At 32.9% G+C, this 19,090-nt stretch overlaps 2 protein-coding genes across 3 annotated transcripts in view; one reads left to right on the top strand and one right to left on the bottom strand.

Annotated features, from left to right (window-relative positions):
• LOC111056163 overlaps positions 1-13,602 on the top strand; it is a 33,834-nt gene extending 20,232 nt beyond the window's left edge. The window contains exons 1-3 of one of the 2 annotated variants that reach the window (XR_005570478.1): positions 1,741-2,025; positions 5,721-5,947; positions 10,454-13,602. Coding sequence is in view for 1 of the 2 variants with exons in the window: in XM_039421176.1 (XP_039277110.1) it covers positions 5,721-5,947; positions 10,454-10,527 (301 nt within the window). In the remaining variant the exon portion in view is untranslated. Of the gene's footprint in view, positions 1-1,740; positions 2,026-5,720; positions 5,948-10,453 lie in introns of those variants that run through there. The other variant, XM_039421176.1, reaches the window with a different exon arrangement.
• Positions 13,083-18,825, bottom strand: LOC120349874 (zinc finger protein castor homolog 1). Its single transcript, XM_039421191.1, has 3 exons — positions 18,661-18,825; positions 17,407-17,495; positions 13,083-16,533 (listed from the first exon to the last, which is right to left on the bottom strand). The coding sequence occupies exons 1-3, from the start codon at positions 18,729-18,731 to the stop codon at positions 16,259-16,261; spliced, it is 435 nt and encodes a 144-aa protein (XP_039277125.1). The 5' UTR covers positions 18,732-18,825; the 3' UTR covers positions 13,083-16,258.
• Between the last annotated feature and the right edge of the window lie 265 nt (positions 18,826-19,090).

Genomic DNA, 19,090 nt, shown 5'->3' with positions numbered 1-19,090 from the left:
CATGAGCATGGTTAAATCAAGAAAATTGTAATATTTTTTTAGAGTATTGAAAGGTAAAAATCTAGATTCAGCGCATGTCAAAACAATAGACAAAATTAATTGTTTCGAGCGCCATAGTCTAAATGAGATGCAATGTTGAAAGCAGTATTATTCTGAATACTATGGTGAAGGGAGTCAGCCGCGTCGGCTGTTTCCTCTTCCACAGCGTCAACTTAAATCGCAAATACATAACAATAACATCAATGGATTCGCAATGAAAGTGGCTACATTAATTATTCGTCTCATTCTTCTTTAAAATTACTCGCTTCGAAGTTAATCGGAGAAAACAAAAAAATCAAATCGAAAAACCCCTAAATTTTTACATATATATATTATTTTATCAAGGAAACTGTTTGATTTATTGAGGAAATGAATACGACTAATATTGTAGTCCATAATGTAACGGATTGAATGACATATGAAAGATTTTTTTTCGATTAATGGTTACAGAGATAATTGATTTCCAGTTTGCTGTTTACTATGGCGCAGAGAGTCAGCCGCGCCGTACCGCGTCAACTGTTTCCCCTTCCACAGCGTCAAATCAAATCATAAATACATAACAATATACATCAATGGATTCGCAATGAGAGTGGCTACATTTATTATTTGGCTCATTTTTCTTTAAAATCACTTGCTTCGAAGTTAATCGAAGAAAACAAAAAAATCAAATCGCAAACTGCCTAAATGTTCACATATATATTATTTTATCAAGAAAACTGCAAGTTTTATTGAAAAAATGAATATAACTAATATTTTAGTCCATAATGTAAAGAATCGAACGACATATAATAGAACTGTTTCCAATCAATGGTTACAGAGATAATAATTGATTTTCCGTGATTACCTGCATTTTCCAACTTTGAGGGGGACTGGGGGAAAAGCTCCAAGGGGATTTCTTGGGACTTTTGGGAGAATGACCCTCTGGGAGGGTTCTATCGATTGTGAGAGATTCAGCTTTTATTTAATTTTCGGATTGAAAAAACCTTTATTGACTGGGCTTCAATATAGGTACTACCTCATGATACTACCTATAGATACTTCCTCATAGATGCTGCACTAGTGTAGATACTGCACGATAAGGACAAGTACTGCACGATAAGTACTGCACGATACTGCACACAGTCCATTTCTCAAGGATGGGGTAGAAACCTCATTAGTTTCCCAGGAAAAAGACCCATGCCAGTTGATAGAGCAGATAAATAACTATACAGGGTATGAATTTAAAAAAAATCGGTCAACTCATTTTTGAGAAAATCGTAAAAAACATGGTTTTTTTAGTAATCATCCGCCATTTTTCTCAAAAATATTACGGAGCTCCTGCAATTTTCCAAGAAATGAGACTCATGTCAGTTGATAGGGCTTATAAATAGCTATCCATGGTATAAATTTGAGTAAATTTTGATTCAACTGTGAAATTGTGATTCAACTGAATCAACTAGAACAGGTGGCATCAGATACTTGTGGATGAGAAAACTGCGTGAGGTCTACTGTTCACAGAACTACTAGTATACTTTTTATTCATTTACTTAAATAGAAAAAATACAGCTTTATGCCAAAACAAGCCTCATTGAAAATAAATTGTTTCTTACAAATAGGAAGTAATGAAAGAAAGGAATGAGAAAAATAACAATAAAATAGTTTGGAACAAAAACTATAAATTCAGGGCTGACAAATAATTGTTGTATAGTAGCGTTCATCGAATACAGCATCTAATTTAGATTTTCGTTTAATAATAATTGAAATTATAAATAGAAAATAACACAAAACAGAAACCAAAAATAGACTCACTGAGAAAGAAGAGAGTAGTATTGAATATTGTTCAGGCCAGCGATAGAGGCTTTATCAGACAGGCAGATAAGATAAGATAAGATAGCCAGCGTCAGGCTGCTTCGTTTCTTTCCTTCAATTCTACAGTAGTTGTGAATCGAGTTGTGAACCCTGCAGGTAGCACGGTCCCATATAGCCTCACCTTGATCAAACAAATGGGTGAGTCATTATTTTTTTATTATATTGTTATAATTCGTTCGCAATACAGTCTATTTCGGCAACTAGACGCTAATATCGCCCCTTCATTTGATCGCTCCAATGCTAGGTCGAATTTGTGGTCGCACACAGCCACATTCAATATTTTTTAAACTTAATCTATTCTATCGTTGTAGTATAATTTGGAGGATACAAAAACGCAGCAGAATCCGAGCTTGAAATAGTAAAATATTGGTTTGATGAGCATAATATTAACATTGAACATAAAAAGAAATTTCATGTCTTCTACCCAAATTCTATAGTCCAGCCGCAAAGTCTAGATTGAATTAAAATCCATAATGTAAATTGCAACGATTCTGATTGGATGAATTGTACATGCTCAAAGCTTAATAGAGAACATCAGATTAAATAATTGGGCTTAATGATTGATCAACATTTGCGTTGGGATGTACACATCAATAGTAGCCTACATGTAACAAACTCAGACATAGGATAGGTAAATTTGGTAATATCAGCCATTTTAGTAATTAAAAAATCTCAAGACTTTATATTCAATCATTTCTGTAATATGGGATAAAAATTTGGGGTGGAACGTACTAAAAACCACTTGGAAAAACTTGTTGTAATTCAAAAAAAAGAGCTATATTAGGAAAACCCAGACTCTATTCAAATGAGAACCTATTTAGTGAACTAGATGTTTCAATATTGTCAGGCAGCTAAACATAAAAAATAATCATCTACATAAATAAACATATGAATCTTTTCAACCTGCGTGTATCACCGTATAACATCCGTCCCTCATCTATTACTTTTCAAATTACAGATACTGTATTATCAATTTGTAGAAAACAATTTTTATATAAGGTATCAAAGCTCATTAATACTATCCCAAACCATTTTATAACTAGTAAATTGAATAGATAACTAGTAATCGAAATCAATACTTGGATAATCTCGAACAATGTAATTTTAGCATAAGTAGTTTTTATCTAGAGAAATTTTCTCATAGCTCAGTACAGACTTCTCATGTTTTTCATGTAATTTTCAACTATTCTTTACTTCCCTTATGCTTTCACTCTGCTTTTTTCTCTTCCCTTCCTCACTCCGTTCCTTTTCCTGATATTCTCAATAAATCTTAGATAACAAAACCAAGATGCATGTTATCCCTTTATTATTTTCTTATACTGCTATTCATTGAACACTCGGCCTCTGTGCTTAGGTTCCTTCGAACCTTGCAGGGACTTCCCGTTTTTAATATATTTATGTATAATCCTATTTAATGGTCTTTTTCATTTTTAATTTTATATTGTATTTTAATTTTTTTCTTTTATAACCATTTTTGCCATTGTAATTATGTTCTTCGGACAAATAAAGATTTGGTTCCTTTATCAAAACTTCCGTTTGCTACAATATCACTTACATTTTAAACTGGAAATGCGTTGCCTGTCTGATACACGTTTGAAATCATGTCTAATTCTGTAGAATTGCTATCTATTGTATGCGATAGACGTCCTTGCGATAATGTCCGATGAACAACAATCAAAAACAAGCATGTCTTCTCATGAAAAATGATTACAAATATTAGAAGCTTGGAAAGAAAATTGTTTCTCAGAGTACAGCAGACCTATGAAACAAACAAGAATATTTCTTTCGCTGATAATAAAAATTTATTCTAACTATTAAAGAAACTAGAGATGAGTTTCGATCTTTGATTAATGAAATAAATGAATTATCTCTTGAAATTAATGAAGAGTTTCAACCCAACTTCCAAGCTGTTCATTTTTGGAACAGTTATACTGCTAAGTTATATTTTGAGAGTAGAAAACGCTATTTTATCACAAGAGAAAGGAAAATAATATTAAAGCGTCTACTGAAAATAAATTAGTTACTGAAATCAAACCTTAAATCTAATTTTCAATTTTAGAATTTCCTGTATTTGCTGGGGAATTTTCAGAATAGCCCACATTCTATGAAAGTTTCTGAATGAATATTCATGAAAATGCTAATCTGACGGTTTGTGATAAATAATAAATGAATAAATATAATTTTATTGCCGCTCAACATTACATTAGTTATGGACAACGTCAGAAATTATTGTTTAGCAAACATAGTCAACCTATATTATAACATGGAGGGTTAATGTAAGAAAACCAGTCAAAATAACATACACGTAAAATATTACATAGAAGAAATAACATGAATACTAGAAAAAATAGTATAAAATAGTTCATTTTAAAGAATAATTTGTTGAAATTCGAAAAACTCTTCCATACTATAAAATAGATTTTTAATTAACCAGCTATGTAGCCTATTTTTGAATAATTGAAATGGGGCTTCTATCCACTCATGTGGTAATTTATTAAACATTCTCATTCCAACAACTTCATAGCTATCCTGAGATCTAGTCAGCCTACAGAAAGGTATTTCTATATTTCCGTTACTCCTAGTGTTGTGGGAATGTATATTTCTCCTTAGCAGATTATTAGGCAAGTTATGTTTTGTATATAAGAGACAAGTATAAATATACAGGTTTATTACTGTCAGTATACCTATTTGAGCGAATAACGGTTTACAATGAGCCAATAAGATAAGATTAGGTATCTTATTGGATAGTTGAGTAAGAAGGCTTCATCTCTTACATCTGGAATATTACCTACTGCAGAAAATTATCCTATTCTATGGAAAACCCTGACTGATAATATCAAGCCAATAGAAACTTAGCTTCTTATTATCTTAATAAGATAATTGACTTCAAACCTATTAAACCCATCTAATGGATTAGAATACTTCTTACAAAACTTCGTAGCATCAGTGGATTAAAGCACTCAAACTGAATGATTTAACTGATTTAATTATTATTATTTATCTATTCATATGGCTTTTATCGGCAGAGAGATCCTTTTGGATGTTCTGCCTTGCCGTATTACCCAATGTCATTTCCTATTCACACTTAAGCACTCACACTCATATTATTGGGTTCTTAATGTTTTATCACTAAAATTTTAAACTTTAAAATAATTTCATTATTCTTCAACTAGCACTCTCAAAACTAGATCCAATAACGGTGCATTCTATTGAAATTGATCTTAGAAAATGCGAAATTCAACTTATGATAACTTGTTGATTTTTATCAGAGAAAATGAGAAAAACTAGAACGAATATCAAACTCATTCTTTCTTGGCTAAGAAAAACAATAATTATCAACCGCCTGAATGTGTAATGTGCAGTGAAGTATCAATTATATTCATGCCCAATTTATAAGAACTTGTCTACCGCTAATCGATTCTCAGCAGTTAAGGAAAAGAATTTGTCTGTGAACTGTTTATCATCTCAGCATGTATCAAAAAATTTAAGAACCCAAAATCATGTTTATTTTGTGGAAAATATCACCATTCTAGTTTACATCGTGACATTATAAAATCGACAAAGAATCAGATGAAAAGAAATGTAGTTTAATGAACAAAATCCATCCACAGACCTCTGCAGTACTGCAGGCTTTGGTGTGAACGTCGCTGAACACACACATGTAAAACCTGCTTGTAATTGATTTTTTAATCATCGGATTTTGACTTTATTAACATACAGATCAAGTCCGTATAGCAAATAATAAATAATTAATATTAATGAATAATTATTATTTCTCTGATGCCTGAGAAAGTAAACGATTTTTCAGTAATAAATGGTGTAAAATGTTTCAGTCTCATTGACTTGCTGAACCCACCATTAACAAATTCTGCAAAAGAGGACCTGCTGCATCTAGTTGAACTCTACACTAATATGAGCGATCAGCTTACACAAACTGAGACATCTGAGATATTCACTTTGGACTCGCTAAAACAAATAGCAAACGAAAATAGTGAAGATACTTGTATGGAAGTTAATGAGCTGGAAGCTGATGCATTTGGATGGGTGACTAAAGATCATGGTAAGTTTTGTGTTCTGATATTCAACAACACATCTTTGCATGTATTTCAAAATTTAATGCAAGCTCAACCTGAGAATATGTTGCTTGTTGAATTCAAGTGCCCGTATCAACTCTTTTAATAATTAATTTTTCAATTGCTCAAGAAAAAATACTGGGATCTATATTGAATGAATGGTTTCCTAAATAAGCTTGCTAAAGACCTGTACTCAAGACAACTAGACAGACAAGAATTTTGTCAATCAATTTAAGTAGAAATTTCTTAATTTCCATTGATTTGTCTGTTTATTGTATTGGAATCTCACTCCACCGATATTTTGAGATTTTAATTTACATAATGACTCATACTGAATATTCTAGCATAAATTCTATTCCAAGTAATGTAATATTCGGAGTTTTTCATATGTACGATATACAAGTGTAGGCTGATAAGTAATTCACAAATGATTGTAGAGCACAAACCAAATAAACTTCAGAAGCGCGCCTGGTGGCATGTGGAAGTACTATTTCTCCTCTACACGGCTGCACAGTTTCAATGCATTGCATTCATCCAGTTTGTTTTTGGTTAGTGAAATATCAAAGCGAATTAAACATCGCAATGTTATAAAATTTTTAGCTGCTGAAAAAGTGAATCCTAGTGAGATTCATCGTCGTTTAAGGCTGTTTATTGTGATGATAAGTCCACCGTGAATCGATGATTTATACAATTTTGAGATTGCCAACCTGGAAAAGCCGGAAAATTGTTGACGAAACACGTAGTGGACGTCCAATCACTGCCACAGACGATAATCATCGTGAACTCATCGAACACTTGATTCAAAATGACATGCAAATAACTCAATAGCCTATTGAAAACCAAGTTGGAATATCCAAGGAACGTGTGTCGGCTTCATTATTGAACAATTGGGATACCATAGAATTTGTGCACAATGGGTGCAACCGTCTGACAGACGAGAATAAACAGCGTCGATTTGAATGCTATGAACAACTTTTGAAGCACTACCGTGATGATGGAGATGATTCATAGATCATTATTAAAAATAATAAAAAATTGAACAGCCTTTAAACGACGATGAATCTCACTTTCTCAGCGGTTGAAAGGAGCGCTTCTCAAGTTTATTTGGTTTGTGCTCTTCAAGCATGTGTGATTTACTTACCAGCCACTCTCGTAACTTTTGTAAGTACTGTGAGGTATTGTTTTTAATGTTATGCATTAAAATAATAAATTTGAAACCAGTGAACATAGATCCAGAAAGCCTTTGTTACTGGGATGAAAGTGGTTTAACATTGAATAATTGTCTTGAAATCTACACTCTTCATTGTATGTTATTCTGTTAGGTTCTAAATAAAAAGACTAAAAAATTGTCAAAACCACAGATTTTTAAAAGTAGAAAGACCACCTGTTTCGGTTGTTACACCATTATCAATCTCTGGTATAAAACTTAATACAAAAGCAGCAGAATTTATACTAGTAGCCGAGTACCGCTATTGGTCAAGGCTTTGTATTCAAAGCCTATGTATTTTGTAGTAGTATGCTATTCTGCTGCTATTGTATTTACTTTTAAATTACTATAGATTGATAATGGTGTAACAACTGAAACCTGTCTTACTTTCTAGCTCTATTATCCTATTTATAGTGGTTGATTTTTCAATTTCTATCATTATCGCCATGTGATCGGATGTTAGTAATTCCTCTGTGATTGACATATCTAAGCTGATATCGGCTAGTTGTCTATTAACCCAGATGAGATCTATAGTGCTGTTACTTCTATTACTTGAATAAGTGAATTGAGCAGGACTATCTCCTCGACATCTACAATTTAGTACTATCATAGAGTATTTTTCTAGTAGTCCAACTGTCCAACTTTGTGCATTACTATCAATTACTTTATCTACTGAACTTCTCTCGGTAAAACGATCTGTATTAATCAAGCTATTATCTTCAACCTGGTTAAGTTCCCCAATACGAGTATTGAAATCACCCCCCAGTATAAATGGAATTGAGGAAATAAGCAGCTCATGTTTTTCCAACACTGCTTCTAAACCACATATGCTAGATCTCACTTCATCTGGTTTCATATAGACTAATCCTATCAATAAATCCAAGCTATCCTTCTTAATCTGAACCAACAGAAGAAAATCTGTACTCTCTATTATCTCGTAAGTTATATTAGACTTAACAAGCATTAAAAGACCACCGCTCGCTCGTCCAGTTGCACTTATTCTTATTGCATCCTTAGCCACTACATTGAAACCCTTTAATTCTAATAAATCTTTCTGTTTTAATGTCCAGGTTTCTTGTAAACATATTAAATTCTTGGAACAAAAGTCTCTTTCATGATTATTTAAATTGATATAATTATACAGTCCATGGACATTCCAAAATAATAATCTGAAGGAATCTCTATATGAAAACTCACCTCTTCGCACACTGATGAAAAACTAATGAAAAAACAATGCTGGTGCAGACTTAATCTTGAGTCTTATATACGCACGTCCAGAAAGTAAGTTCCGTTTCAATTTATATCCGCTACAGAGCTGCGATCGCAGTTCCGCACATGCATGGTAGACGCTCTGTATCAAGGAGAAGAAACGTGCGTCATTTGGAGATCGCTGTCAGCAACGTACGCTTTGTTGTGCTTGTTTACAATGTCAGTGTTGATTGAAAATCCCGCCGCTTGTGAAATCAGGTCTGTGATTCGTTTTCTGAATGCAAGGAAAGTGAACCCAAGTGAAATTTATCGGCAAATTTGCGATGTTTATGGACAAAGTGCGATGAGTGATTCAATGGTGAGAAGATGAGTCTGTCAGTTCGACGGACGTAGTGATGTGCTTGATGAAGAATGTAGTGGGCGTCCATTTTTGGTTACAGAAGAACTGGTTCACGCGATTGATGACAAGATCCATGAAAACCGAAGGTTTACAATTAGTGCTCTCGCTATGGAATTTCCCCAAATTTCACGATCACTAATGCATGAAATTGTTACCGGAAAACTGAAATTTCGACAAGCTGAAAGAAACGGTTTCCAACTGGTTGAAGACACAGGCGGCAAATTTCTATGAAGAAGGCATACAAAAACTTGTGCCACGCTATGACAAATGTCTGCAAAATTTCGGTAGTTATGTGGAAAAGTAGTTTAAGAGTTGTAGAATTTTGTGCAATACATAACTTTTTTGTATCTGTACACAATTTAATTTTATTACCAAACGGAACTTACTTTCTGGACCTACCACGTATATCTAAATAGAAGAAGAAATTACTGTATATCCAGTTTTCTATATCCAGTTAAATTTTTCCGCTGATATTATTGTCCATGAGAAAGTGATTTAGAATGAGGTTTATTATTTTAGTACCTATGTAAATTAACTGCCTCCTTATACATTCAATATTAGTGTTATAGGTTACATATTTGTTAGCAGTGGCCCTTAGATTATAATAATTAAGTGTAGAGTGTAATGTGAGAGGAGAATCGGATCTATATTTTATTAAGTATTCAATCACGGTTAAAAAAATAAAATCTGTGGTTTTGACAATTTTTTAGCCTTTTCATTTAATATGAATAATTACCACAATATCAACTTCACAACTACACAAAAAGTTTATAGGTTTTATAAGTGTTAGGCATTGAAAAGTACTCTAAAACTGAAATTGGTATTTATGAACGTTGATGAAAAGCAAGTAGTGAAGTCAAGCGCCAATCGTGTGAAATAATGTTAGGTGAAAAATGTTGTGATTGTGATTCCAGATTTGAAAAACAAAATCAAACTCTGCAAACACAATCACAATAATCCTCATCTCTCCAATGTTTATGCGATTTAGGTTTTGTTCATTTATGCCCGGTTTCACCAAGCTCGGTCAAATACATTGAACATGGTCAAATCAGGTATGGTTTACAACGAGTTCACTGAAACATATTATATGGCGATAATTACTATCGATAATTCAGTGCACACGTTGAAGCGTACCTCAATAATTGATCATGTTCAAATACCTCGACCGAGCTTGGTGAAACCAAGCTTATAATGTTATAGGTTAATATCGGATGATAGTGTCTGGAAAGGGAGACATGCCTTTAAAATCTGTCTATAATAAAATAAAGTGGAAAAATCAGCTTATCCATGTACGGGTTAGTAAATACACTAATGACTCACCATCACTCTTGAACTAATGAATTGATTAACCTGAAATTTTGCTTAAGATTCTTCTTTACCGAGGATGCTTATATGCCTATTTTCATTCTTGTTAATCAATTACTTAAAATGTTCATAATCATAACAGATATTAAATTTGTGATACAAAGCTTACCGGAGATAAAAGTCCAGTCAAATTGTTTTTCTATTGTAAATTATTATAGTTAACAATACTTTCAATATCAACATGGAACTATAAAACTGAATTCTATCCAGTTGTGCTCTAAACAAAACCTTGCAGAGCACGTACTTTTCATCTATCAATCCGTCCCCAAGATTATCATCCTTTGAAATATTGATATAAATGCATTGTTCTAGGTATAACCGGTTGGAGTAAATGCGCTCTGGGATGCTTACCAAGTACTTACATATGTGATGATCGTTCACAATAGGCGAAGCACAGGCCGACTACAGCCATCATTCACCATGTTTTTCGGTCGAGTAAAAGGGTTGAATCTCCCTGATCTAAAGATTTGCATATGAAAATATAAAATTTAAGGTATTGTTACTTGGAGAAACACGTTTTCCTGAACATTTTTTATGTTAACCTAATTCAATCTATCATCATTCATTGAATTTCCAAACATTTAATTATTTACTAATTGATACTATTAGTTTTATTTTTTAAAATTTATTGAATTGGATGAATAAAGCATTATTAACAATAGTTAAAAAGAAGACAAATGACAATTTAGATATTGGCTTGCTTCCTAACAATGTCAGTGAACCTCCAAGTTGATACTACTTCATTGTCAAAATAAATAATACTCAGGACAGTTGAATCTAAAATATTAAAATTGGCTACAATTTTCAACTGTGTAAATGAACAATAACTTTATGCTAGTCAAATAAAAAAATGTATGCATTCTGTCATCCTTTATGAAAAAAAGCTGTCTTGAATAAGTTATGCCAACGTCTAGGACATAAGGACAAAGGAAAATTACTGTGAAAAGTGTGATCACCTTGACCTGCAGTGACCAGGGGCGGGTTCAAATTGCTCACTTGCATCACTTGTGGAATTTAGCTGGGTTACAGGTGTTATGGAATCTCTTCAGTAATGGTCAGATCTACTAATGTCCAGTTGAACTCATCAGGTGATAAAGAGCAGCCAACTACCTCGTTCGTCTCCTCCTCTGGCACGAGAGTCAAGCAGATTCTGTTGTCTTCAAACTGGGTTTGAGCCAGAGTTGTGGACAGTTTGTCAGTCAGAAGAAAGTTGTCATTGGCCATTTCAACAGCACTGGAATTGTCACAGGTATGCCATAGCTAGTTAGGAGAAAATTGTTTTTGGAAGCAAAGTAGCCGATGACAATTCCAGTGCTGCTGAAATGGACGATGACAACTTCCTTGTGACTGACAAACTGTTCACAACTCTGGCTCAAACCCAGTTTGAAGATAACAGAATCTGCTTGAGTTGTGAACTGTTTGTCAGTCAGAAGAAAGTTGTCATCGGCCATTTCAGCAGCACTGGAATTGTCATCGGCTACTTTGCTTCCAAAAACAATTTTCTCCAAACTAGCTATGGCATAGCTCTGGCTTAAATCCAGTGTTCAGATTCAGCTACTCATTCCCAGGTTCTGTCAGTGAATCTTGGATTGTGTCCACCTTTTTTGGTTTGTGGTTGTCTTTTCGTCTGCATACACACTTTGTCATCCTTTTTTTGTAGTCACCTGATCGGTCGATAATACGTCGTCGATCTATTCGACATTGTCGATAGTGCCTGTATCTCGTCGCTCTGGCGGCATGTTTTCGTACTCGTTCCATTGGTTTTTATATTATCGTCTGCTGGTATTTTCATTCTTTTTCATTGTATCTCATTTATTCTTTGTGAGGTCTAGTTTGTATTTTCAACTATTCATTTGTTGTTTGTTGGATATTTTTTCACCATGTGCTCAGACAGCACAAATCGCATCCGGTGACATCATGTCGATTCCCTCTCCAACGTTCAGGGACATGACGATTTCCGCCCGCTCTTCTTCGCCATCACTAACATGGGTTAAATCATCTACAAGTTCTCTCCAATTCAAATTCCTCAAATTCATTCAATTTCGTTCAAACTATGTGCAAACGGTTCAATACAACATCCCGTCAACGCAGATGCGTCAATCTTTAAAATTGGTCGGTTATTTGAGGAATTATCAAATTATTCAGTTTTTGGTGTTAGCGTCACATGTACGCCAGTCAACATTTTCATCTCTACATAGTGGTAAAGTACTATTTCATCATCAATGGCACTCTAGGAACATTATTTTATCAAGAGTTTTTCATTACTCCAGTTTGCAAGCACTTTTCAACTTTAATTCAATGACTTTCTTTGTTTACTGGACTTAGTTTCACATGCTGATTTGCCAATCTCATCTTGGGAGTTACTCGCCAGCAGAAATCTTTATCAATAATTTATTTGTGAACAATACAAACATTTCAAGCCCTTATGCGTCTTATGCAACAGGATCGTATTTTGGACTCAGTATTTTTCCAGGTCATACTTGATGCTCTGCAGTTGAAGTCATTTTATTTATCTGTTAGGCAATCAGTCATTCAGCTTATTCAATCACAGTGCTTTGCGTTTTCAATTATCAATCAAGTTTTTAGTGAACTTTTGCATCGTTTCATTCCAGTGAACATTTCATTACTTGGTGTACTTGAGCCAACATAACCTTTCATGCCTTGTTGTTCAGACACAAGAGCCATTTAGTCCTGCGTAAACTTTTGCCATCAGCAATTCATTATCTACTGCGCAATTTAGTGACGCAATTTAGCAGTGGGCGACTGCCAAGCTTGTTTTTTAGAAGCTTCCCAGAGACTCTCATCAGAGTATATGAATTGTCAAAATTCATAACATACAGTACCTCTATACACACAAACTCTTCCTTTGTATAGAATACTCCAACCTATCAAAAAAGCTTTTCAACTCCTCAAAAACATTGACATCTTCACAAGTTTTCAAATGAGTAGGAAGATTTCTAATAAATTCAAGACCCATATATGTTGGGTGTTTTCACAAAAAGAGTTGTTCTGTGAAACATTTAAGCATAGTCTCCTCTATTTCTTTGATTGTATCCATGAGTGGCAGACAAGGCCTTTTAGAGAACCCAAGGGCCGAGGATTGTTGATGCCTGCTCCCTCGCCTTTCATGACACCTTACCAATCTACCATCTGCCTCATTCTCACACTCAACTTGATTCAGCCATTGTCAGTGATAAAGATTATGTCGCATAATTATGACCAGATACCTGCACCTTGCTTCTTCCATTATAACCTTATTTATCAGATTTACAACTTGGAAAAACCTCATTACAATTCATCTTTTACTTTTCTTGTCTTACTTTTAGGCTATAATTCTCCATTTATTTGTAGCTCAATTTGTGTATTATGATTTCTTTTGTATATTTAGAATAATATATTTTATTTATTATCAATTTGTAATTTTGCGTTGATTTTTTAAATAAATGAAGTGGACTGCACTATATCAGTTTTAAAATTCTTTGCGGTTGCGATTCCAATGTTGTATCCATATTTTAAACCGTTATATTCATTGATTTTATTGTATTGATTTGAATATTGCTCTCGAGTATTCTCGAGAAAAAATAAAGCATTAAATATAAAACATAGTGAAGCACTCTCTCAGTGGAGCTTTAGCCTCGCATCATTATAATGCAGTTTTGAAACTTGGAAGAAGAACTAGTTGGTTGATAGCTAAACAACTGTCAATGAACATGGATATAGATTGTCAAACGTTATACTGTACCTGAGTACCTTATACGTGGAAAATTTTCAATAAATTATGAGAACAACTCAGGAATGCTTGGAAAGAATGAAAAAGATTGTCGGTCATTATGTTATAAAACAATTTATTACTTATTTTTACAATATAATAATATATTTTCTCTTAATCAATTTTTCTTTGCGTTCTTTCACATTTTCACACTATCCATAAATACTGCTTATTTATTGAATGGCTCACATTATATTTCCTTTATTAATGGAATTGTTGATATTTCGAAAACATTTGAAATAATGGAAACGAATCATAATAAAACTGACCATTCTCTAATGATATCAATTTTAAGGCACTCCATTTTTTTAAGAATATTGTGCACCATAAAAATTCTAATCCAAATCAAGATAGCTTCTAATTTGTAGTAATAATATTGATACAGTAGAAATAAATAATATCAAATCTAATATTGACCTAACTAGACACTTAAATCCAAACTGATTAAAGAAACTTACATTTATTAAAATGACTGATTCGTTCTTTTACAACACTCTATATCGATTAAATGGGTTGTCTTTTAGATTCTAGGCTGATTCACTATGGCCACTTTCAGTACAAAAAGGACCTTATTAAAGGCACTAATATAATAGGTACAGAGAATTCTTACCAATCAAACCGATAAATAATAAACAGATTAAAACCGGAAATTAATTGAGCTTATATTATTCGTATACAGTACTATTAAATATTATGAGAACTATTTGATTTGACCAGACTATCACTCCAGTTTATGATGCGATTTTTTGAGTTTATGGGTTACGCCAAATAAAAAATGTTTACTGATTTATGATTTTTTATGAAAAAATATGTATGTAAAATTATAAAATAAATATATCACATTTTAATAATCTACAATCTAAACAGCCTTGATATTTTTCGTCTATTTATTATGTTTTAAACAAAAGTTGTTATTATTTTGGGCTACAATCACTTAATTGTGATATTTTCAGGACAACAAATTAAAAATTCCCTTTCTTATAATTGGAAAATAAACTTGCAACAATCTCTCTTCAATTATAGTGATTTTATTAAAACACACATCAATAATATTCCGTGTTTTGGACCTCTCCAAAACTAGAATATCTGAAGAACATCTTTGTCATGAGGAATGATTCATATATCACCCAGTAATCTCATTGAAAGAAAGCAAGCAATTCTTGGTACATTTTTACATTAGGAATTATGAGTCATATGATTGTGTTTATAGTACCTCTACTGGAATTTATGATACTCAAATTAAAATCATCATACTGCAGTTAGCCCTTGAATCATTGATTCAAGATTGAGCATTTATTTTACAAGAATGCTACAATAAGATAATGTGTTTCAAATCTCTATCCATACAGCTTTCCAATTATTTACATCATTCTCATCTACAGTCAAAACCCCTGTCCTATACTCAAACAATTCACTTCATTAAAAATATGAAAATTATTTTACACTTTTGAAGAGATCAGATGGACTTTTCTTTGTAAGATTACCATCAAAATAAATAAAATTTGCAATATCATTAAACGTGAATACTCTTGCTTGCTGACCATTCTACAACACTCAAATAATATAAACAAATTCAAATCTGTAAAAAGTATGCTTATTTACATAAGAATTTCCGTCATGCGTATGTATTATTTACAACACTTGTATGAAAAGTAACAGACTAAATAACTATGAATTCAAATTACATTTTTGAATAGTATAATGTATATTGGATAGTAAGTTTAATTATAATATATTTTCTAAATTACTGATACAATATGTACAACTGTTGATTGAATTTTCTTGGATTAAACGAGAATTATAGGATATGCTTCAACTTAAGCTCTAGCCGACAGATTCAATAAATTTGGAAATCGAGTTTTCCATTAGTTATCCGAATTATCTTGTCCGATCTCGTAACACTATTCAAGCCAATCTATTTTTTGTCAGCAAACTGTCTTTGATACCTTTATTCTATTACAATAACTCCAATTATGGATGATATGGAAGTTTCCCATGAAAACTTGACATAATTTCTCCTACAAATGACTAGTCTGTATTCTCTTAGCTGTTAATAGATTTGAATCATTATTAAAAATAGTCATTATAAATACAAACCAAATTCAACTAAATCATTGTATGAAACTTCACCAATCTATTAAACATAAAAACTGATACTCAGAATTAATTACAATATATTTCACAACTTGATCACGATCACTTCAGAAATTATTTTACAAGATAAGTATACAATATTATGTCATTAATGCAAACTCAAAGTCAATATATTTGATTGCAAATGAACAAATCACAAATGCTGAATTCACTGGCATCCTCGCATCTGTGTTTGTATGTTTGCGAATGAGGGTCTATTCGAGATGTCGGTACTTGTGGGCTGTCATCTGACTGAGGCCGACGACGGCGTATTGACAGCTCAAGCAGTGGTAGTGCGTCTGCTTGCCGGAGTGGATGCAAGTGTCGGGCGCTGAGCAGGGAGTGGTTGGAGTGAACTTCTCGAAGCCAGCCGCCATGATGGAGTCCAGTTTCTGATGCTGCCTCCTGTGCGCCACCACCTTATTGGTGTCCGTGCAAACAAAGTCGCACTTCAGGCAGTGGAAATGTGATGACTTATTCTGTCCAGAGCCTGAAAATTATTCAAGTAATCAATTACAAATGAGTTTTTAGGTCTATTAACACACATTCAACTATGAATATGAAATACACATTTCTGAAGTGATAATGTGGTCGTTTTCCATACTGAATAAAAATACTAGATGTCGTCCAACCATAGATTTATTAAAAATCGTAATACCGGTTTCGGTTGTTGCATTATTATCAATCTCCTGTCTGGTGTTTGATGATGGTGTAATAACCGAAACCGGTATCTCGATTTTTTTATTAATCCGTCGTTGAACAACCTCTAGTATCTTTTTTCATTTTAGAAATATTAGTTGGCGAAACCTATCGTTATTGAGCAAAAATTTATATATTTATCACATCATGGAGGTACGGTAATCTCTCAAATAATTTATGCATTCAAATTTTATAAGATATATATTATAGTTTTAACTTGTTGGATGCGATTCTTAAATTTTCTTATTCATGACGATGTGAAAATCAATCTTTTTCTCCACCTACTTTCTAAAATCGTATCTCTGTAAAAAAACTTAGTTCATATAAACTGAACTAACCGTAGGACTATGGACTTTCAGTCCATACTGACTAAAAGTAACCCACATAACATGAAAAGAAAACACTTTTATAGGAATATGAGAATTTATTGTCAACTCTATTAATATTTGACAAAAATAAATATAAATATTTAACTATCAAGTTTTGTGTAAGTTAGTCAGCGAATGGTTGGAATTATAATAGTTTTCTGGCATGTTTTTTTAACAAAACTCTTGAAGAAAATAATTGACTGTAAGGATCGGTCTAGCCCAGGTCAGCCCAAATTCTAGACTGGATTCTTTCCAATTTTCAATCATTAATTTGTAATGATATGAATGTATCTAACCTAGAGTTGAGGGGTAGATGCAGTCAGGTCGTCCACAACTCACAGTTGCTCTGTACTGTTGAAAGTCACCGCCCATCAATGTGTCCAGTCTGCAAATAATAAATCACACTTCAGAAATGTCGGTAATGTTCTTCGTATTCCGAAATTTACTCATTTCATCACTAATAATTATTTTGATTTCACAGTATCTAGAGTTTTTTACAATAACTATTTTTAATTGTAGTACGGTGTTTATAATAATATCCTGCAAAACCCTCAAGTTTCTGGGAGACAAATTTCAAATTCCAGAAGAATTCAAATTATTTTAGAATTCAATTTATTATGGTTGTGTGTTGCTGATACATCTTCAAATATATAGACTATTCCATTTTCTTATCTTGTGCGTTAATGTGAGGATATTTTTAATATTCAATGGTGAACATCAAGTTCTCGAGGAGTTCAAACAGCAGTTCTAGCTTTTTGATACTGAATTATTCCTAGCTTTTTGATACTAGATACTGAATTATCAAAATGTACACTATGAACAGAGAGATATTGTAGAATTTTTCCATATTAAGGTGAAGTAGAAACGATATTGTCAGTTCCACATAATTTACTTGAGCCAAACTTAAGTTTCAATGCACTGATAAGTCATCATATTCAGTAGTCTTTTTTGGTTAGACTGAGGAAATTAGATAGAGGAAGGAAATTCTCACCACTGAAGATGATGCCGTAGTGCATTGAAACTCAAGTTTGGCTCAAATAAATTATGTGCAACAGACAATATCGTTTCTACTTCACCTTAATACTGAATTATTGTTCTGGTTTAAAGAAACTTGAATAGAGTTTCAAGTTTCAAGATTACTGATATATTTTTTGATGTCAACTCACAAAGAACTTATGTTTTGAAGTAAGTGAGCACAGGAATTATCAAGTTAACAATTATTCAATTAATTGGAGTCACCATGAAAGCCTGGATATTGAATTTCAAATGGTGATCTGCATTAGTCATTATCAATTTAAGTCATTATCAAGGGAATAATTGTCAGAATGTTTGAAAATATTACTCCTAGTTCTTTAAAGGGAATGTTGATGCAGTTTATATTCAAGAAATGGAATGTTATTCTTTAAGGTCAACAAACCATCAGCCTGAAAAAAATAAGCACTTTAGTATCACATGAAAGAATTAAATGCATAGTTTTTATGTAGTCTTCCATAAGGAGAAGACACTTATTTTTGGTATAAGAGGAATGAACATTTTCTCGTTATTTTTACCTTTCATGTCGTGCTGTATGTTGAACAAATCTTGTTTTATCACAGAAACTATATCCGCAGTCTTGTCGCATGCAGTGGAAATGAGTCTGATGCTCTCTGTAATTGCATTGACTATATTGACAGTCTTCGTTGAACCTGGAAAATGAGTTGAACAATATTCAAATTACACGCTCCCGTTTTCAGCAAATTTGATTATAAATGCTTTGAAAACCAACTACTAATTTTACAGTTAGGCCCAGTTTTTAGGACACTCTTATGTAATCTAATAGAACATTAAATCTATAGGTTCAATGTTCAATCAAATTTAATAAGTGTCCTAGAAACAGGACCCTATATTGTGTTAATTTGTCTAAATTAGCTATCGCAAGAAGGTATCATAATAAGTTCTCCAATACTGCATTTTAAAATTCACTTGGAAGTTTTTATGCTT

This window comes from Nilaparvata lugens, chromosome 1, assembly GCF_014356525.2.
Source record: "Nilaparvata lugens isolate BPH chromosome 1, ASM1435652v1, whole genome shotgun sequence".
NCBI lineage: Eukaryota > Metazoa > Arthropoda > Insecta > Hemiptera > Delphacidae > Nilaparvata > Nilaparvata lugens.
Note: the sequence above shows the minus strand (reverse complement) of the source record. Positions and strands in the feature narration are given on the sequence as shown.

Excerpts from the sequence above, each read along its gene's own strand:
- LOC120349874 (XM_039421191.1), bottom strand. The coding sequence starts at position 18,731 with ATGCGACAAGACTGCGGATATAGTTTCTGTGATAAAACAAGATTTGTT. Across the intron at positions 17,496-18,660 it reads CATACAGCACGACATGAAAG|ACTGGACACATTGATGGGCG; the intron begins GTAAAAATAACG and ends TATTATTTGCAG. Across the intron at positions 16,534-17,406 it reads CATCTACCCCTCAACTCTAG|GCTCTGGACAGAATAAGTCA; the intron begins GTTAGATACATT and ends AATAATTTTCAG.